The sequence below is a fragment of the Neofelis nebulosa genome, chromosome 2 (genome assembly GCF_028018385.1).
Source record: "Neofelis nebulosa isolate mNeoNeb1 chromosome 2, mNeoNeb1.pri, whole genome shotgun sequence".
NCBI lineage: Eukaryota > Metazoa > Chordata > Mammalia > Carnivora > Felidae > Neofelis > Neofelis nebulosa.
In genome coordinates, this window is record NC_080783.1 from 116,508,716 (window position 1) to 116,530,488 (window position 21,773).

At 39.1% G+C, this 21,773-nt stretch overlaps 2 protein-coding genes and 1 pseudogene across 5 annotated transcripts in view; 2 read left to right on the forward strand and 1 right to left on the reverse strand.

The window, feature by feature from the left end:
* Positions 1 to 21,773, forward strand: part of ARNT (aryl hydrocarbon receptor nuclear translocator) — an 80,390-nt gene that overhangs the window by 54,947 nt on the left and 3,670 nt on the right. The window contains exons 11-20 of one of the 4 annotated variants that reach the window (XM_058715865.1): positions 1,295 to 1,371; positions 6,412 to 6,546; positions 9,157 to 9,231; positions 12,548 to 12,699; positions 16,527 to 16,637; positions 16,836 to 16,908; positions 17,051 to 17,174; positions 17,351 to 17,453; positions 17,843 to 17,984; positions 21,498 to 21,660. In XM_058715865.1, coding sequence (XP_058571848.1) covers positions 1,295 to 1,371; positions 6,412 to 6,546; positions 9,157 to 9,231; positions 12,548 to 12,699; positions 16,527 to 16,637; positions 16,836 to 16,908; positions 17,051 to 17,174; positions 17,351 to 17,453; positions 17,843 to 17,984; positions 21,498 to 21,660 — 1,155 coding nt within the window. Of the gene's footprint in view, positions 1 to 1,294; positions 1,372 to 6,405; positions 6,547 to 9,156; positions 9,232 to 12,547; positions 12,700 to 16,526; positions 16,638 to 16,835; positions 16,909 to 17,050; positions 17,175 to 17,350; positions 17,454 to 17,836; positions 17,985 to 21,497; positions 21,661 to 21,773 lie in introns of all 4 variants that reach the window. The other 3 variants (XM_058715862.1, XM_058715864.1, XM_058715863.1) reach the window with 3 other exon arrangements.
* On the reverse strand, positions 9,599 to 10,427 carry LOC131493911 (small ribosomal subunit protein eS1-like; annotated as a pseudogene).
* LOC131503993 (heat shock cognate 71 kDa protein) lies at positions 18,206 to 20,449 on the forward strand. Its single transcript, XM_058715866.1, has one exon. The coding sequence runs from the start codon at positions 18,279 to 18,281 to the stop codon at positions 20,217 to 20,219; it is 1,941 nt and encodes a 646-aa protein (XP_058571849.1). The 5' UTR covers positions 18,206 to 18,278; the 3' UTR covers positions 20,220 to 20,449.

The window sequence follows — 21,773 nt, forward strand, 5'->3', positions numbered from 1 at the left end:
GCCTTTTAAACTGGTTTGTCAGAATTTCCAGATCTTAGCCACTTTATTACTTCCCTGCTGGATGGGTATGATTGGGAAGTGGGATTGTAGAGAGAGGGAAACTTAAGAGAAAAGGGAGGCAAGGTGGTATATTGGGGTAAGAAATTAAACTTTGTATTTGGAAAAACCTGAGTTTGATTCTGGCATTGTTACTTATTAATGGTATAACTTAGGGTAAGTTGCTTGACTTTATAAAAAGAACCCCTCAGATTTCTTACCTATGATTTGGAGATTATAACTCCAAACTCAAAATAACTCATGCAGAGTTATTTTGAGGATTAAATTTAATGTAAGAAAATCACTCATCCCAGTGCCTGGCATATAGTACGCATTCAATAAATGGCAGTTAAATGCAATTAAGAAAAATTTAGTTTTAAGTTTAGTAACATTTGAACTTTTTAATTTATATATCGTGTAAACCATACTTTTGCAGTATGCATGGTCTTTCATTCTTCTGTATTGCTCTCAAAGAAATACTATTTTTCTTGGTAAAAAAAAAGATACATATGCAAAGACTAAAGAGAATGCAGTCTTCTTCCTTTTCTAAATTTTTTTTTTCAACGTTTTTTATTTATTTTTGGGACAGAGAGAGACAGAGCATGAACAGGGGAGGGGCAGAGAGAGAGGGAGACACAGAATCGGAAACAGGCTCCAGGCTCCGAGCCATCAGCCCAGAGCCTGACGCGGGGCTCGAACTCACAGACCGCGAGATCGTGACCTGGCTGAAGTCGGACGCTTAACCGACTGCGCCACCCAGGCGCCCCTTCTTCCTTTTCCACACAAAATACTGAAACATTGGCTTCTCTCTTTTCCAAAGGACATAAATAACTGTTGGTGTTTGGTTTCATTTCATTTTTGGTTGTTTGCTTACTTTAAAAGACACAGGTTGGGCAAGACATCTGTTCTCTGCCTATCATTATGGTCACAGAATGAATGACTCTCTTCATATATGTTTGGCTTGGCCAGCATGGTTTTTAAGAATACTTAGGGTGGGACTTGTACTCTGCAATTTATTACAATTAATATGGGTAAAATACATGAATTATTATATGTAAAAATACTTAAAATAGTACCTGGCATATGTGGTAAGTTCTGTGCAATTGTTGTCTTACTGTTACTCTAATCATTCAGCACTCTCTATTGTGTTATACTTAGTCTCTTCATACCTTACATGTATTTTAAATCTTTCTATCTGTATTGAAGGCAATTGAGTTTGAAATTCCTGTTAAACCTTTTTAACTTCACCTTCCTGAAGGTGTCTCCCTCCCAGATGATGATCCAGAGGCTGGCCAGGGGAGCAAATTTTGCCTAGTGGCCATTGGCAGACTACAGGCAAGTATGAATTTCCATACCTATATCATCTTTTTTTTTTTCCTTTTTTCCTTCTTTCTTTATTTTTCAGTTTTCTTTGAGTATTTGTTTTTTAACTTTTAATCCCAATGCAGTTAACATACGGTATTATATTAATTTAGTAGTGTATTAGTTATATTAGGTGTATAGCAGAGTGATTCAGTAATTCTATACATTACTCAGTGCTCATCATAAGCATATTCTTGGGGGGATGGGAATGGGTTAAATAGGCGATGGGTACTGAGGAAGACACTTGTGATGAGTACCGGGTGTTATGTGTGTGATAAATCACTACCTTTCTACACCTGAAACTTAATTACACTGGATGTTAACTAATGAATTTAAATAGACACTTGGAAAGAAAATAGTGTTTTCTTAATCTTCTTCACCTTTTTCACCTTTCCCCTGACCCAGAGTTTCTTCTCAGTAGTTAAGAATCTTATTTTTTGTCTTTTTTATCTTTGTTTTGTTTTTTAAGTCCACATATATGTGAAATCATATGGTATTTGTCTTTCTCTGACTTATTTCACTTAGAATTATGCTCTCTAGATCCATCCATGTTGTAAATGGGAAGATTCCATTCTTTCTTACGGCTGAGTAATATTCCATTATGTGGGTGTGTGGGTGTGTACGTGTATATATATATATATATATACATACACGTACACACCCACACACACACATATCATCTTTATCCATTCACCTATCGATGGAGACTTGGGCTGCTGCCATAATTTGGCTATTATAAATAATGCTGCAGTAAACATAGTGCATGTATATTTTCGGATTAGTGTTTTTATATCCTTTGCATAAATACCCGGTAGTGGAATTACTGGATCATATGGTAGTTCTCTTTTTAATTTTTTGAGGAACCTCCGTACTGTTTTTCACAGTGGCTGCACCAGTTTTGCATTCCCACCAACACTGCACAGGAGTTCCTTTTTCTCTTCATCCTGGCCAACACTTGTTTCCTGTGTTTTTGATTTTTAGCCATTCTGACAGATATGAGGTAGTATCTCATTGTGGTTTTGATTTCCATTTCCCTGATGATTAGTGGTGGTGAGCATCTTTTCATGGGTCTGTTGGCCATCAGTATGTCTTCTTTGGAGAAATGTCTGTTCATGTCTTCTCCCATTTTTTGGTTAGATTATTTGGGTGGGGTTTTTTTGTTTTTTTTGTTTTTTGGTGTTGGGTTGTATAAGTACTTTATATATTTTGGATACGAACTCTTTATCAGATATGTCATTTGCAAATAGCTTTTCCCATTCAGTAGGTTGTCTTTTAGTTTTGTTGGTTGTTTTCTTTGCTGTGCAGAAGCTTTTTTATTTTGATGTAGTCCCAGTAGTTTATTTTTGCTTTTGTTTCCTCTGCCTCAGGAGCCATATCTAAAAAAATGTTGCTGTGGCCAATGTCAAAGAAATTATTTCCTGTGCTCTCTTCTAGGATTTAAAAAGAATGTGTATTCTACTGTTTTAGGATGGAGCATTCTGAATATATTTGTTAGATCCATCTGGTCCAATGTGTCATTCAAAGCCACTGTTTGCTTGTTGATTTTCTGTTTGGATGATCTATCCATTCAAGACAGTAGCATGTTAAAGTCCTTTGCTGTTACTGTATTACTATAGATTACTTCTTTTGTATAATATATTAGCTGTTTTATATATTGGGTGCTTCCAATATGTTGAGTGCATAAATACTTACAATTGTTCAGTCTTCTTGTTGGTTTATTCCTTTTGTGATTATATAGTGTCTTTCTTTGTCTCTTGTTATAGTCTTTGTTTTAAAATCTGTTTTGTCCAATATAAATATTGCTACCCTGTTTCTTTTCACTTCCATTTGCATGAGTGATAAATGCTTTTCCCTTCACTTTCAGTCTTCATGTGTCTTTATCTCTAATAGGCAGCATATAGATGGGTCTTGTTTTTTTATACATTGTCACCCTGTGTCTTTTGATTGGAGCATTTAGTCCATTTACATTGTGCTTGGCTGGCTCAGTCGGTGGTGGAGCATCTGACTCTTGATCTCAGGGTTGTGAGTTCAAGCCTCATGTTGGGGTGAAGCCTGTGCTTTGTTTCTTCTCTTGCTCTCTCCTCTAATGATGGTTTGTTGGCTTTATTTAATGATATGCTTGGATTCCTTTATTTTTTGCATATCTATTACTGGTTTAATTTGTGGTTACCATTAGGTTTGTGTATAACATCTTTTGCATATAGTAGCTTATATTAAGTTAATGGTCACTTAAGTTTGAACCCATTCTTTATTATACTTTACATTCTTCTATTTTGTGAATCCCTGGACTGATATTTATAAACCTACTTAATTGTACTGCTTTTGTGTTTCCTACTTTTTTTACTCCTCCTTACTGTCTCAAAGAGCCCCCTTTAACATTTCTTGTAAGGTTGGCTTAGTGGTCATGATTTCTGTAACTTTTGTTGGTCTGGGAAACTTTATCTGTCCTTCAATTGTGAGTGATAGCCTTGTTGGATAGAGTATTCTTGGCGGCAGGGTTTTTTCTTTTCAGTACTTTGAATATATCATGCTGCTCCCCTCTGGTGTACAAAGTTTCTTTTGAAAAATCTACTGATTATGTTATGGTTTTCCTTTATATGTAACTGTTATCCTTTTCTTTTTTTCTTCTTGCTGCTTTAAAAAATTTTTTTTTCTACTTTTTGCCAATTATTGTATGTTTTGGTGTGGACCTCCCTAGATTGATTTTATTGGGGAATCTCTGTGCCTTCTGGGTCTGGATTCCTATTTCCTTTCCCAGAAATTTGGAAGTTTTCAGCTATTATTTATTCAAATAAATTTTCTGCCCCTTTTTCTCTCCCTTCTCCTTCTGGGATCCCTATAATGTGAATGTTAAGCTTGCTGGCATGACTGAGTTCCCTAAGCCCATTTTCATTTTTTATTTATTTATGTTTTCCCCCTTTCCTGTTCAGCTTGATTGCTTCCCATTATTCTATCCTCCAGGTTACTGATTCATTTTTCTGCTTCCTCTAGTCTGCTATTTATTCCGTCTAGTGTATTTTTAATTTCAGTTATTGAGTTCTTCATCTCTGATTGTTTCTTTTTTAGTTTCCTGTCTTTTTGTTAAGGGTCTCACTGAGGTACTCCACTCTTTTCTCAAGTCCAGTGAGTATCTTTATGTCCATTACTTTAAATTCTCTATCAGGCATATTACTTTATCTCTGTTTTGTTTAGGTCTCTTGCTGTGATTTTGTCCTGTTATTTCATTTGGAACATATTCCTCTGTTTCTATGTATTAGGAAAGGCAGCTACATCTCCTGCTCTTGAAAGTAGTGGCCTTATGAAAAAGGGGTTCTGTAGTGCACTGCAGTGCAGTGTCCCCTGTTCCCCAGAACCTGGCGCTTCAGGGGTGTCTCCTGTGTGTGCCCCGCTATTGTGGCTGGGCTGCTTTTGCTTTGGTCCAGTCGTCTGCAATGGCTCTTTGTCCGTTGTGGGCAGGTTTGGTCCCTGTGTTGTTTAGTAGGCTAGTCTGGGGCCACCGTGGGCTTAAGTTGAGTCTGACCAGACGTTTGCCAGAGATAAATAGCACTCAGCCACAGGAGGATGCATGAGCAGAGTGCAAGGTGTTCACAAGGTTTGCAGGGTTCTGGTATGGGAGGAAACCTGGAGCTGCAGCCTGGCTGGAGGGGCTGTGCCTGGGTGGGGCACACTGTTCGTAAGTGAAGTAATGAGTGTTGGTACCACACTGGCTCCTGCAGGTGTCTGCTTGTGCTGGGGGGTGGAGGAAGGTAATGGCACCAGCAAGCTCCATTGTTCCTGGAGAAGTTTTCAGATGATCCCTGCCCCTCCAGCACATCCTCTGAAGTTAGTAAACAAATCTCCTTCCTGTATACCTCAGGTGTTTTTCATAGTGCTGCTTCCATGCTGTATCTCCCTGGGACTGTTTGTTGTGCTGTTTCTTTAAGAGCAGGGACTTAGTTTCCTCTTGCCCTCCCAGCTTTCCCTTGAGATTGCTGATTTTTAGTGTTCCATGTTTTAAGCCCTGCTATTTGTAAGAATTCTTGAAATTCCACCCCTCTGGTTTTCAAAGCCAAATGTTATGGGGATTTGTCTTCCCCATAGGGGCTCTGCGGTGTAGGAGTATGTTTCTCTCCCTCCTGCTGACAGCCACACAGGTCCGCTTAGTGGGTCTGTTTAGCTCCTAACTGCATCTCTACCCTTCCTACCCTCTTAAGTGTGGCCACTTCTCTACGTAGCTGTGGAGAGTTTGTTCTGCCAGCCTTTGGGTCATTTTCTGGATTATTTACACTGATGTGGCTTTTATCTAGTTGTATCCATGGGACAAGGTGAGTTTAGGGTCCTCCTGCTCCACCATCTTCCCTGGAAGTCCTATATCATCCCTTTTCAGTGAGAAGAAATCTCCTCAGGACTTGTTCATGTTATTTTTATTTTACTCTCTGAATATAAATGAAGAATTATATAAAACTCTAGATATTTGGAAAAATATGGCATTCATAGTTTGCTTCTCTTAGATTTAGAAGAATCTGAAAAGGATGAGAAGAGGAGGGAGATCTTTTCCCTTTATCTTTCATACTTTGACCTTTACAAGTGCTGAATTTTCTATTTCCAACTAATTTCTTCTTCTATCAGGAGAAGAGAGATCTTTTCATTTTGTCATTACATGACTAGAGAAGTGGAAGTATTTTGATTCTTCCCATAAAGTTAGATAAGTTTCTTGGTTACTGGAGACTATGATTTTCCAATCTGAATAATGAACACAGCACAGCCAAGCTGAATGACAGTAGGTGAGTTTTGGGTTGAATGAATTTTTATCTTCTTTACAGAGTTGGTAAAGAGTACAGATGTGGGGGTGAAGCTAGGCCTCTTGGTCTCTCTAATTGTGATTGTAATTTTTTCCTTTCTGAGTGAGATGTGAAAGCACAGAAATTCCTTAAACTGGGATCCTTGTGTTTATGTATATGATCACGAGGACATGGGAAATGCATCTATAAAGAATGGAATCATTTTATCTTGTTTTTATCTCTTTACTTTCAGGTAACCAGTTCTCCCAGCTGTACAGACATGAGTAACGTTTGTCAACCAACAGAGTTCATCTCTCGGCACAACATTGAGGGGATCTTCACTTTTGTGGATCACCGCTGTGTGGCTACTGTTGGCTATCAACCACAGGTGAGGAGGTACAGCTGTTACACCACTAATACTTAAACCTGTTTACCTTGGCTTTGTTTAGATTATTCAGTCATGTAATTCCAGAATAGCCAAAACATGTTAGCCGCAGGTCAGAAAAAAGAGATGATCCTATTCTATCAGTAGCTAAGTTTATTCTCCGCTTCCTACCAGTGTTATTCATCTAACCTAGAAAAATACATCTTGTGAAACCAGGTTGGGGCAGCAGGCATGAATGTGTATTTATTTTTTCTTGTTGATATTAATATAGATAATAATAATGCAGAAGTGTCATTTTAATTTTTATAATGGTATGACCATTGTTAGATAATTTTTGTAGTCACCTAGGTACATAGTAACCCACAAAATATGCAGATTTGGCACCAGTTATTATGATTTTATTGAAAATTTTTCATTAAAATTTTTTTTAATATCCATTTATTTTTGAGAGAGAGAGACAGAGTGTGAACAGGGAAGGGGCAGAGAGACAGGGAGACAGAGAATCTGAAGCAGGCTCCAGGCTCTGAGCTGTCCGCACAGAGCCTGATGCAGGGCTCAAACTCATGAACTGTGAGATCAGGACTCGAGCTGAAGTCAGACACCTAACCGACTGAGCCATCCAGATGCTCCTTTATTGAGATTTCTCATTCAACAGACTAGGAAGCTATACCCAGAGTTGAGAAATAAGTCATTATACAAACTTTCAAAGCCATATGGCCAGGAGGGACTTTGGTTATGGTTCTGTGAAGAAGTTGGTAAAGAAGAGGTCTTGGAAAAAAAGAACGAAGTTGGAATCACTACCTGATTCATCATCTGTCACATAGTTGTCATCAAGGTAGTGTGGGAGCAGTATAAAGATAGGTATATAGATCAATAGAACCAGAGTAGAGTGTCTTTTCACATTTATGGTCAGATGATTTTCCAAAAAGATGCCAACAATTAAGCAGGGAAAAGAAGTCTTTTTAACAGATGGTGATGGAAAAGTTGGATATCCACCCACCTCAAAAGGATGTAAACTCTTACCCACACCATGCACAAAGATCAACTCAAAGACGTAAATGCATGAGAGCTAAAGTTATAAAACTTCTAGAAGAATATAGGAGAATATCTTTGTGATCTTAAGTTAGGCAAAGATTTCTTATAAAAGAATTGGTATCCAGAATATATAAAAGAACTCTCAGAACTCATTAAGGTAAACAGCCAGTAAAAAAGGGGCACAAGATTTGAATAGACATTTCACCAAAGAAGCAATAGGAATGGCATATAAAAAGATGTTCATCATGGGGCACCTGGCTGCTCAGTCAGGGGAGCATGCAACTGTTGATCTCAGGGTTGTAAGTTTGAGCCCCATGTTGGGTATAGCAATTACTTAAAAAGAAAATCTTAAAAAACAAAAACAAACAAAAAAAACCCCAAGATGCTCATCATCATTAGTCAATAGGAAGGTACAAATTAAAACCACAGTGAGATGCCACTATATGTCCAGTATTATCAAAAAGTGGGGCAACTGGGTGTCTCAGTCAATTGAGCATCTGACTCTTGATTTCAGTTCAGGTCACGATCTCACACTTAGTGAGATCGAGCCTCGCATTGGGCTCTGCGCCAACAGTGTGGAGCCTGCTTGGGATTCTCTCTCACCCTCTCCCTTTGTACCTCCCCCACACGCATGTGCAAATACTCGTGCTCTCTCTCTCTCAAAATAAATAAACATTTTTTTAAAAAAGTGTTGTGAGAATGTGGGGAAATTGAAACCATCACATGTTGTTGGTAGACATGTACGATGGCATAGTCACTTTGGAAAAACATTTTGGAAAAAATGGAAAAACAGTTTCATAAAAAATTAAATGTGACTTACTCTACAATGTAGCAGTTGCACTCCTAAGTATTTACTTAAGAGAAATGAAACATATGTGCCCATAAAGAAAGATTTTTATTCACAGTTGTATTTCATAATAGCCCCAAAGTGGGAAAACTCAAAATGTTCATTAACTAGTGAATGGATACACAAACTGTGATACCTTCATGTTAGAATACTGCTGAGCAATAAAAAGGAATATACTTTTGATACATGCAACAACATACATGAACTCCAAAAATCTTAAGTTAATTGTAAGAAGCTAGACACAAAAAACTACATATTATATAATTCCATTTGTATGAAATTTCTAGAAAAGGCAGCACTAAAGTAGAAAGCAGATCACTCACTGGTTGGCTAGCAGATTGGGAGCGGGTGTTGACTACGAACAGACACAAGGGAACTTTTGGGGGCAGTGGACATATTCTGAAACTGGATTGTGGTAATAATGGTAGTTGCACAACTGTATAAATATGTTAGAGACCATCAAATTGTAGATTTAGAATGAGTGAATTATAGGTTGTACATTAGACCTCAAATCTATAAAAATGCAGTTAAAGTAAATAATGTTCTGAAAAAGAAAAATGTTCTAGAGGCCATTTGCTTAGCAGATTCTGTATTTTGGTTTTGTTTGTTTTTCCTCCTCACTTGTAATCCTGGGATAAAGACAGGAGAAATAAAATCCAAGTCCTTTGCTATGGGCCATGAAGTTAGATGTTCATAAAAGTGTCCATCTTACTCTTCTTTTTCATTTTTAGGAACTCTTAGGAAAGAATATTGTGGAATTCTGTCATCCCGAAGACCAACAGCTTCTAAGAGACAGCTTCCAACAGGTAACTTTCTCCCCTGGTTTGGATCTGACTAATATTTTTATTTAATATTTGTTATCATATTAATTCCTCAAATATTTATTGACCACTGATGGAGTACTGTGACAGGCACCACCATAATCTTATGTTTGGTACATAGCCTGTATTTTTAAGGAACAGAAAAGAGAAAAGGACTGGTATTTTGAAACTATGAATAATGGCCATATTTTGGCTTTGGCTACTCACTGTCTTATATCTAGCTAGCTGTATCCAAAAGACTCTTTAAAGTATTTAAAATACTTTAGGCCTCACTGAACTGTGGATGCTAGTAGAAATATTCATTTCTTAGTTGTTTTATAGATAAGTAAGAGTCAATGGCTTTTTTTTTTTTTTAAACATCACAAGTAAGATTTTTTGTCACCATTAAATGTCTGAATTTTAAACAGATTTTGTAGATATTCTCATATCCACCAGCTCGTCCCACTTTAGTACCAGTCTTATCCCCAGTGGCTTTTTCAAAATTAATTCCTTCACCATGAAGCTCCATGAGCGTTTCCAATTCAAACTTGGGCTGCTTCAGCATTTTTACCTAACAGTTAAAGACATCATGAAGTGGATAAATAGATTGGCAGGCCTTTTCTATGTCTTTTCTGATGCTATCTGCAATCAGTTATTTACCATTTCTTTGAAGTCATTTGTCTGCACCTCTCAGGTTATGATTTCTGCCATCTTTTCCTGAATTTGGCAGACCTGTCGGTGCTGAGCATAAGAGGTCTTCTGATTAATCTGATTTATGTGTTTTTTAGTGAAACCAACACAAAATAGACAAAGAAAATAGCCATCAGTAGTCTTAACATGAACATGAGCTTCAATCATTGTCTGCCATTTTTTGACCATGGAACACATTTTCTCATGAGTAAGATCTATGCCATAGAAATTAGGCAGTTTTTGCCCCGAACATCCTCAGTAATTAGCTTGAATTTTATAAATGCAACTTTATCATTCATGGCAGATCAGCAGGGCTCACTTCAAAAACACGACCCTTGAGGCCATCAGATGAGATTTTGATTCCTTGATTTCTCATGAGTAGTGTTTTTCCAGTATTTCTTATATCCAGTGCCTTCACATCATACCAGTCTTTCTTAGAAAATGGATCAACCACTTTCTTCTTGGCTACCTTTCTGCCCTTTTATAAAGCGTCTGTTCTTGCCAGCCTGCATGGCACTGCTAAGGGAGCCAAAAGGCAAGAGTTAACTCTTAGTTGTAAGCTGACTCAATTGTTATTTTCAGGCGCTAGATTCTGAAAATATCTGGTGAATTTAATTTCGGTACAGATTTGGCTTTAGGAAGCATTCTTATATTAGACTAATTTCCCTCTTTAAGCCTCAGTAATGTCCTTAGGAATACAATAGGTATAATAACAGTACTTAAATTCAGAGGATTGTTGGGAATATTAAATAAGGCAATGCATTTAAAGCACATAGTCCAACTTTTTTTTTTTTTTTTTTTTTTTTTTTTTTTTTTTTTTTAACATTTATACATTTTGAGAGACAGAGACAGAGCATTAGCAGGGGAGGGGGCAGAGAGAGAGGGAGACACAGAATCTGAAGTAGGCTCCAGGCTCTGAGCTGTCAGCACAGAGCCCGACATGGACTCAAACTCACAAACTGTGAGATCGTGACCTGAGCTGAAGTCGGATGCCCAACCGACTGAGCCACCAAGGTGCCCCATGTATAACCCAACTTCTATAGAAAATCAGAAGATGGCAGTGAAATGTCTCTGTCTCCTGAGTCCTCAGCATTACCAGTTCCTTGTACTCAGCTGCAGCTCACAGGAAAATCACATTTCGTGTATGTGTAGGCTCAGAAAAACCATTCTGAAAACCATTCTGACTTCTGTTGAATCCATTCAAAACTAAGGACATGGACCTTTAGTGTGAGAAGATATTGTACAGTATATTTTAAATCCTTGAATTCTGAATTCTTGACACTTTTGGCCATAGACTATTATTTTCTCTCTTGTGGAAAATGTTTATTCCAAAACAGCTTTAATGACTCATTACACACTATATAATCTCAAAGTTATTATTCTGACATTAGTTGCTACTGTGACTTTAGAGTACCTAGATAAAGGTGCTTTTTAATGTGTGGTCTCCATGTGCTTACTTGGTTGCTGATTTCCTGATTTTGCTATTTAAGTCCAGTTGAATTTATATTTCTTTTTCAGTAATAAATTTAGTTATTTCCAATGAAGCTTGTTTTCCTTTTTTTCTCTTCCATTTGAGTTACTGTAGTAACCAAGTGTTTTACACTTGATTTGTACAAGGTGTGTGTGTGTGTGTATGTGTGTGTGTGTGTGTGTAAAACGTGCCATTTTATTATTACTAAGTGAAGTACGTCCCATTTTCTGCTGTAATAATTTCTCAGTCAGCTTGTAACATCACCAGTTATTTCCACACTGTTTGCAGCTTAAATACAAATGTTACCACTTTTTCTTAAAATATATATATATATAAAGTATGTATTTTGAAGCATTGGGCTTATGCCTCATTGGAATAGATATATACTGCAATAAGCAGGTTTTCAAAGCCAGTACTTAGTTGTGTATAGATGTCATATTCAGTGAGCACATGAAGAGTTAAAGGCTGCTTAGTATTATTAAAATGCAGTAACTCATATTTCTTTTTTATCATGTTGTTAATGTTCTAAACAAAATAGAAAAGCACAGAGCCCAGTGCTCAATGTATAGTAAGTACAAAATAAATGTTAGCTGCAAATATTATTATTTTTTTATTGTTAGGGAGGGAGAGTCAAAGGTAATTTTTTCCCCATGATTACTTTCTTTTAAAAAACAAAAGCAAAACAAAACTAAAGCCAATTTAGTTTTAATAGAAACCTCCATGGATGCTGTGAAAACAGAAGTCCTCAGGTTTGGAGTGGGAAGAACCTAGGATTGAGGAGCAACATGTAAGCTATTTCAGTGTCAAACTACAAATTTCTAGTATAGACTTGTAAAGCTAGATCAACATATCTTTACGGGACTTTCCAAGGGAAGTGGGGAAACAGTCTTTACTCTCCTGGAAAAAATTGTTTCTTTTGTTTGACTTTGACTAAAGTGGTCAGATAGCTACTTAGGACTCTAGGAAGAAAATAAATATACCTCCCATTATTTAGCACTCAGTTTTCACTGTGCATATTGTTTTATCTGTAACATTGAAAGAGACTGGTATATTTCAAGGACAGTGACACAAGAATCTTAGGTTTGTAGAAATGGGAAATTAAAAAAAAATTCTAAAGAAAATTTTTTGTGGGTTTCACTGATAGCATGAAAACTTTTTCAGGTGGTGAAGTTAAAAGGCCAGGTGCTGTCTGTCATGTTCCGGTTCCGGTCTAAGAACCGGGAATGGCTCTGGATGAGAACCAGCTCCTTTACTTTCCAGAACCCTTACTCAGATGAAATTGAGTACATCATCTGTACCAACACCAATGTGAAGTATGTACCATAAAGGCCTTTACCAATATTGGGTATTTCTCCTGGGCCAAGTCTGCTTAGCCTTACCAAGCTGTCTCCTCCTCTTCTACTTTTGTGGTAGTAAACACCATTAGTTTGAAGTTCCTCATCTTCAGCTTACTACAGAATTTAGAGTAATTCATCCAGGTAGAATAAGATTTTAACAAACAGTAGCTTAAAAGAGTAGGTTCTAAGATGTGAAGGGTTTGTATTTCAACTTTGTTTCACCCCTTCTAGAAAGGATATTGTTTTGTTTTTTTAATTTTTTAAAAACATTTATTTATTTTTGAGAGACAGGGAGAAACGGAGCATAAGCGGGGGAGGGCAGAGAAAGAGGGAGACACCGAAACCAAAGCTAGCTCCAGGCTCTGAGCTGTCAGCACAGAGCCTGACGGAGGGCTAGAACTCACAAACTGCAGGATCCTGACCTGAACCGGAGTCGGATGTTTAACCAACTGAGCCACCCAGGTGCCCCCAGAAAGCATCTTGTTTTCTACACCGGTTTATTGCTCTATTCTGGTAGGATTTTCCTCTAGAGCAGGTGTCTCTAAACTTTTTTTGTAAAAGGACAGATAATAATTATTTTAGCTTTGTGAGGCATATGGTCTCTATTGCAATTACTAACCTCTGCTATTGTAGCATGAAAAGAGTCCTAAACAAATGAAGTGAACAAAGATAGCTATGTTCCAACAGACTTTGATTTACAAAAACAGACAATGGACTGGATTTGGCTCATGGACTATCGCTGAGAGCAGAGCTATCTATGTCCACTTTTGTTAGTTTCTGTTCCTCAATTCCTTGATTCCTTTCTTTTTGAGTTTTTCTTCCTCAACTTTGTGAAAACCAGTTTTATTGAGGTATAGATTGCATATACCATATAGTTCACCCATTTAAAGTGTATAATTTATTTAGTATGTCACAGGGTTGTACAGCTATTACCACAACCTAATTTCAGTACATGCTCATTCCCCCTAAAAGAAATTCTGTACTCATTAACAGTCATCCTCCCCACTCCCAAGCCCTTATGACAACTAATCTACTCTCAGTCTCTATAAATTTGTCTATTCTAGACGTTTCATATGCATGGAATCATATAATACATGATTCTTTATGACTGGCCTCTTAACGCTTAGTATAATGTTTTAAGGGTCCTCTCTTGTAGCATTTATCTGTACTTCATTTTTTTTATTGCCAAATAATATTCCTTTATATGGGGATACATTTTGTTTATCCATTCATTAGTTGATGGTCATTGGGTTATTTCTACTTTTTGGCTATTTGGAACATGGCTATGAACATTTATGTACCAGTCTTTATGTGGATGTTTTTATTCTCTTGGGTGTATACCTAAGAGTAGAACTGCTGGGTTACTTGGTAACTCTGTGTTTAGTTTTTTGAGGAATTGCCAAACTGTTTTCCAAAGCTTCAGTACCCTTTTACATTTCCATCAGCAATTTAATGAGGATTCCAGTTTCTCCACATTCTTACTATCTTTTTTATTATAAGTGGATGTCAGTTGTCAGGTTACTACTTTTCCACTTAGTCTAGCTATATAGAATTGCCCTTGAATCCCCAAAGGCAAGGGAATTAAAAGCAAAAGTGAATTACTGGGACCTTATGAAGATAAAAAGCTTCTGCACAGCAAAGGAAACAACCAACAAAACTAAAAGGCAACCAACGGAATGGGAAAAGATATTTGCAAATGACGCATCGGACAAAGGGCTAGTATCCAAAATCTATAAAGAGCTCACCAAACTCCACACCCGAAAAACAAATAACCCAGTGAAGAAATGGGCAGAAAACATGAATAGACACTTCTCTAAAGAAGACACCCGGATGGCCAACAGGCACATGAAAAGATGTTCAACGTCGCTCCTTATCAGGGAAATTCAAATCAAAACCACACTCAGATATCACCTCACGCCAGTCAGAGTGGCCAAAATGAACAAATCAGGAGACTATAGATGCTGGAGAGGATGTGGAGAAACGGGAACCCTCTTGCACTGTTGGTGGGAATGCAAATTGGTGCAGCCGCTCTGGAAAGCAGTGTGGAGGTTCCTCAGAAAATTAAAAATAGACCTACCCTATGACCCAGCAATAGCACTGCTAGGAATTTATCCAAGGGATACAGGAGTACTGATGCATAGGGGCACTTGTACCCCAATGTTTATAGCAGCACTCTCAACAATAGCCAAATTATGGAAAGAGCCTAAATGTCCATCAACTGATGAATGGATAAAGAAATTGTGGTTTATATACACAATGGAATACTACATGGCATTGAGAAAGAATGAAATATGGCCTTTTGTAGCAACGTGGATGGAACTGGAGAGTGTGATGCTAAGTGAAATAAGCCATACAGAGAAAGACAGATACCATATGGTTTCACTCTTATGTGGATCCTGAGAAACTTAACAGAAACCCATGGGGGAGGGGAAGGAAAAAAAAAAAAGAGGTTAGAGTGGGAAAGAGCCAAAGCATAGGAGACTGTTAAAAACTGAGAACAAACTGAGGGTTGATGGGGGGTGGGAGGGAGGGGAGGGTGGGTGATGGGTATTGAGGAGGGCACCTTTTGGGATGAGCACTGGGTGTTGTATGGAAACCAATTTGACAATAAATTTCATATATTAAAAAAAAAAAAAAGAATTGCCCTTGAGCTTAGCTCTTGAAGATATGCTTAGAAATAATTATCAAATACCTTGTGACAATGCTGAGTCTGTGTCCTTCTAATTTTAGGTCTTTTAATATTCTTTTCTAATTAATATAACAGAGTGGATTGAGTTAGAAATTTCTATTTACTCAGGACTCGGATATATGGTCATGTTCACTGTAATTTTCTTTTTGTTTTTGCATCTTTATATTACAGAACAACCGTTGTTTTGTGTCTCCATTTTGTTTAAATTTAGAAAATTTTCAGTCCTTTTAAGAACTTGTTTCTGGAAATAATGGTGTTCCTCATTTTTACATACTGTTTTCCCCATCACTATTTATTTTAATTAATTCTTAATATTTTTAAAATAAATATTTTTACATAAAATTTGGAAAGCATGGAAAACTTATAGAGGGGAAAATTTTCTCACTATCCAAAAAGACTCTTTGTGGCATTTATTTATTTATTTATTTAGTAGACTCTGTGCCCACTGTGGGGCTTGAACTCCTAGCGCTGAGATGGAGTCTCATGCTTTACTGACTTAGCTAGCCAGGTGTCCCCCAAAAGAGCCTTTGTTGATGTTTGTGTATGTATTGTCAGTTTTTTTACTTACGCTTTTTTTTTTTTTTTTTTTTTTTTTTTTTTTTTTTAATTTATTTTTGGGACAGAGAGAGACAGAGCATGAACGGGGGAGGGGCAGAGAGAGAGGGAGACACAGAATCGGAAACAGGCTCCAGGCTCCGAGCCATCAGCCCAGAGCCTGACGCGGGGCTCGAACTCACGGACCGCGAGATCGTGACCTGGCTGAAGTCGGACGCTTAACCGACTGCGCCACCCAGGCGCCCCTACTTACGCTTTTTAAAAACTCAGTGTATGGATATACACATGTATACCAACTAGGTATTGTATACCTAGAAGGAGTTTAAACCCAAACAGGATAAACCATTGTGCCATGGGACACAGTTTTTATTTGTACCTTGTTGTCCATGGTATGAAGTATTTGCTGAATCTGAAGTCACAGGTTATTTAAAGGATTAGACTTCTAAGTGGAATTTATTAGTTATTGCCTCACCTGTAAGTAAATGTATATAGCTTTATGTTCAAACAGTGCCTGACCCTTTTATTCCCCTCTGTTCTGTCTGCTGTCCCATTTTCCCAGGAACTCCAGCCAGGAACCAAGGCCTACACTGTCCAACACAATCCAGAGACCACAGCTAGGTCCCACAGCTAATTTACCCTTGGAGATGGGCTCAGGGCAGTTGGCATCCAGGTGAGAAATGGTAGAAGAATTCTTTATTGATGAGCCTGGGTAGTGGGTATCTGCAGTCCCATTTGTTTGTTTGTTTGTTTGCTTTCAGGGACTTACCTGAAATTCTCTGCTGGCCAGGGGAGATTTTTTCCCCAGATTTATTTAAAAAAATAAAAATAAAAATAATCTTTCTCTTCTTCCTGGCCTTTAAACATATAGGCAGCAGCAACAGCAAACAGAATTGGATGTGGTATCAGGAAGAGATGGACTGGCTGGCTACAATCATTCCCAGGTAAGTGTGTCTTTTTTTGAAGAGGCATGAGCATTTCCTTAGGAAATGTCCCCTAGTGCCAGTTAGAGTGTATGTGAATGTTAGGGTTATTGAATTGTCATGTTACATTTTTCATCGTTGTTTTTATCATCGTATCCCACAGGTTTCTGTTCAGCCTGTAACAACCACAGGGCCAGAACACAGTAAGCCCCTTGAGAAGTCAGATAGTCTGTTTGCCCAGGATAGAGATCCAAGATTTTCAGAAATCTACTCTAACATCAATGCAGGTATGTTTCTTCCTCATTCTCCTCTTAAATTCTCATTTAGATCACTTACTGATGTGCCTACTACTGCCCAACATCTTTCTACTTAATCATAATACCTCATGAGTAAATAGGAACTTGCTGAACTAATGTACTACAGCCCCTTAACTGGCCCTCCCCCCGCTCCTTTTGGTCCACAGATCAGAGTAAAGGCATCTCCTCCAGCACTGTCCCTGCTACCCAACAGCTATTCTCACAGGGCAACACATTCCCTCCTACCCCCCGGCCGGCAGAGAATTTCAGGTGAGCCCTTTATGTATGTGCTGCTTTAGGGGGCAACTGAGGCATTCAGTTGCTGAATCCAAGTTTTGTTCTTCCCTAGCTTTCTCTGGTTATTTCAGACAAAGCAGTGGAACTTGTAGGGCTTAAGACAAGGCAAGCTGGCTTTTCTTCCTCCTATTTCTTTGCACCTGTCCTGTTGCTATGTTATAGGTTCCATCTCTCTGTGTCCAGATCAGTGTGTGACTGTCAGTTTTCTCATCTTTTTCAAATTCTGTTATTAAGAATTCCTTAATCCCAGAGAAGTCAAGGGGATCTAGGGATAGTACTAGATTGTCCTGTGATACCTAGATTTTGTGGTAAACCCATCCTTTTAATCTTTTACTGCACTATGTGTTCATTCCTAGAAATAGTGGTCTGGCCTCTCCTGTAACCATCGTCCAGCCATCAGCTTCTGCAGGGCAGATGTTGGCCCAGATTTCCCGCCACTCCAACCCACCCCAAGGAGCAGCCCCAACTTGGACCCCTAGCACCCGCCCAGGCTTCTCTGCCCAGGTAAAGTGTCTGTCTGTCCCCTATGTACTAGTTTTTGTTTATTTGTTTGGGCTTTTGTCCATATGTAAAATTATTGTCATCTGTCTTAGAAGTCTTCTTCCCAGCCCCTACCTTCCAATTTTTCTTTTTGTTGGGAGTAGCTAAATAATTAAAATAATAGATAATCCCCAAATATCAGAGTTTGTGGTTTTCACATATTCACTTTAAATCAGAATTGCGCTCATTCAACGCGGCGTTAGCTGTTCAGGTAGCTGTTTCTTTGGCAAGCGGGGCCGGGCCCATCCTGAAGCAACTATGTCTAAGGGACCTGCAGTTGGCATTGATCTTGGCACCACCTACTCCTGTGTGGGTGTTTTCCAGCACGGGAAAGTGGAAATAATTGCCAACGATCAGGGAAACCGAACCACCCCAAGTTATGTCGCCTTTACTGACACCGAACGATTGATCGGTGATGCTGCAAAGAATCAAGTTGCAATGAACCCCACCAACACAGTTTTTGATGCCAAACGCCTAATTGGACGTAGATTCGACGACGCTGTTGTCCAATCTGATATGAAGCATTGGCCCTTCATGGTGGTGAATGATGCCGGCAGGCCCAAGGTCCAAGTAGAATACAAGGGAGAGACCAAAAGTTTCTATCCAGAGGAAGTATCTTCTATGGTTTTGACAAAGATGAAGGAAATCGCAGAGGCTTACCTTGGGAAGACTGTTACTAATGCTGTAGTCACAGTACCTGCCTATTTTAACGATTCTCAGCGTCAGGCTACCAAAGATGCTGGAACTATTGCCGGTCTTAATGTACTTCGAATCATCAATGAGCCAACAGCTGCTGCTATCGCTTATGGCTTAGACAAAAAGGTTGGAGCCGAGAGGAATGTGCTGATCTTTGACTTGGGAGGTGGCACTTTTGATGTGTCAATCCTCACTATCGAAGACGGGATCTTTGAGGTCAAATCTACTGCTGGAGACACCCACTTAGGTGGAGAAGACTTTGACAACCGAATGGTAAACCATTTTATTGCGGAGTTCAAGCGCAAACACAAGAAGGACATCAGTGAGAACAAGAGGGCGGTCCGTCGCCTCCGTACCGCTTGCGAGCGCGCCAAGCGTACACTTTCTTCCAGCACCCAGGCCAGTATTGAGATTGATTCTCTATATGAAGGAATCGACTTCTATACCTCTATTACCCGTGCCCGGTTTGAAGAATTAAACGCTGACCTGTTCCGTGGCACGCTGGACCCTGTAGAGAAAGCCCTTCGGGATGCCAAGCTAGACAAGTCTCAGATCCACGATATTGTCTTGGTGGGCGGCTCTACGCGTATCCCCAAGATTCAGAAACTTCTCCAAGACTTTTTCAATGGGAAGGAACTGAATAAGAGTATCAACCCTGATGAGGCTGTCGCTTACGGTGCAGCTGTGCAGGCAGCCATCCTTTCTGGAGACAAATCTGAAAATGTTCAAGATTTGCTGCTGTTGGATGTCACTCCCCTTTCTCTCGGCATTGAAACCGCTGGCGGAGTCATGACTGTTCTCATCAAGCGCAATACTACCATTCCTACCAAACAGACCCAAACCTTCACTACCTACTCTGACAACCAGCCTGGTGTGCTCATTCAGGTTTATGAAGGTGAGCGTGCCATGACCAAGGATAACAACCTACTGGGCAAGTTTGAACTCACAGGCATACCTCCTGCCCCCCGTGGCGTTCCTCAGATCGAGGTCACCTTTGATATTGATGCTAATGGCATTCTCAATGTCTCTGCTGTGGATAAGAGCACAGGAAAAGAGAATAAGATCACCATCACAAACGACAAAGGTCGCTTGAGCAAGGAAGACATTGAGCGCATGGTCCAGGAAGCTGAGAAGTACAAAGCTGAAGATGAGAAGCAGCGAGACAAGGTGTCCTCCAAGAATTCCCTTGAATCTTACGCATTCAACATGAAAGCAACTGTCGAAGATGAAAAGCTTCAGGGTAAAATCAACGATGAGGACAAACAGAAGATTCTGGACAAGTGTAATGAGATCATCAACTGGCTGGATAAGAACCAGACTGCAGAAAAAGAAGAATTCGAACATCAGCAGAAAGAGCTGGAGAAGGTCTGCAATCCCATCATTACGAAGCTGTACCAGAGTGCAGGAGGCATGCCTGGAGGAATGCCTGGAGGCTTCCCTGGTGGTGGAGCTCCCCCCTCTGGTGGTGCCTCCTCTGGGCCCACCATTGAAGAGGTTGATTAAGCCAACCTGAGCATAGGTCTAGCATTGTTCCACACAAAACATTTGAAGGACCCAAATTTGTAGCAAATTCCATGGCAGTGAAGTTGAGCTGCTATAGTTAATAAAACTGGGCATTCTTGATACTTGAATATGGAATACGTGCACAAGGAAAGGAAATACAACATTGCACTTTATAAGCACTGTATTGTTAAGTGGAAAATGCAATGTCTTAAATAAAACTGTATTTAAAATTGGCAAAAAAAAAAAAAAAAAAAAAAAAAAAAAAAAATCAGAATTGCTCATATAGAAGAACATGTTAAACAGGTTTCATTTACATATTTGTTTTGGAATCAATTCTGAGTTTCCATTTTGGTTAGTACTACAAAGTACAGGAGCAAAGGAGAAAACTACTAATTTACACGCAATGATATCTATTTACCAAAAAAATGTGTTGAAAAACCTTATATAACATATATATATGTTAAGATTAAAGCTACTATTGTTTCATATATTCATGTATGCTTATATAGCACAGTGATTTTTTAAGTTTATTATTTTGAGAGAGCACATGCATGCCAGTGGGGGAGGGGCAGAGAGAGAGGGAGAGAGAGGATCCCAAGCAGGCCCCACACTGTCAGCGGAGAGCCTGACATGGGTCTCGAACTCATGAACTGCAAGATCGTGACCTGAGCCGAAATCAGAGTTGGATGCTTAACCAACTGAGCCACCCAGGCACCCCAACACAGTAATATTTTAAATAAAAAATCCCCAACCAAAAAGCATACTACAAAATTGTTATATGAAGTATGATCTCAAATGCATAAAAAAGTGTGTAAGAAAATAACTGGAAAAAATTCTCACAACTCTGAATGTATAGTTTATTAGTCCCATAGTTCTTTGTGGTTTTTGTTGTTGTTGTTTTTGTTTTGTACTTTGTCATAGGAGACTGGCATTAATTGGAAGAAATATAGAGTGACTCTTAAATACAGAGAACAAACTGAAGGTTCTGGAGGGGCTGTGGGTGGGGGGATGGCCTAAATGGGTAAGGGGCAGTAAGGAAGACAATTGTTGGGATGGGCACTGGGTGTTGTACCTAGGGGATGAATCACTGGAATGTACTCCTGAAAACATTATTGAACTCTATGCTAACTAACTTGGGTGTAAATTATAGATATATACATACATAAGAAGAAGTATAGAGTAAAAAATAAATGATGAGCTTGGCTCAGAAGAAATCCAGTGATTGACAGAGGGTTGACTCATAGGAATGGCATGTACAATAATGTTTCTCTCTTTCAGCAGGTGGCTACTCAGGCTACAGCCAAGACTCGTTCTTCCCAGTTTGGTGTGGGCAGCTTTCAGACTCCGTCCTCCTTCAGCCCCATGTCCCTCCCTGGTGCTTCAACTGCGTCACCTGGTGCTGCTGCCTACCCTAGTCTCACCAATCGTGGATCCAACTTTGGTGAGTTCAGATTAGAAAGGAGGGTGGGGGTGCCTGGGCCGTTCAGTCGGTTAAGCATCTAACTCTTGATTTCCGCTCAGATCATGATCTCACGGTTGTGAGATGATGCCGCG

What these genes read in the sequence shown, in the direction of transcription:
- LOC131503993 (XM_058715866.1), top strand. Translation starts at nt 18,279, where the DNA reads ATGTCTAAGGGACCTGCAGTTGGCATTGATCTTGGCACCACCTACTCC.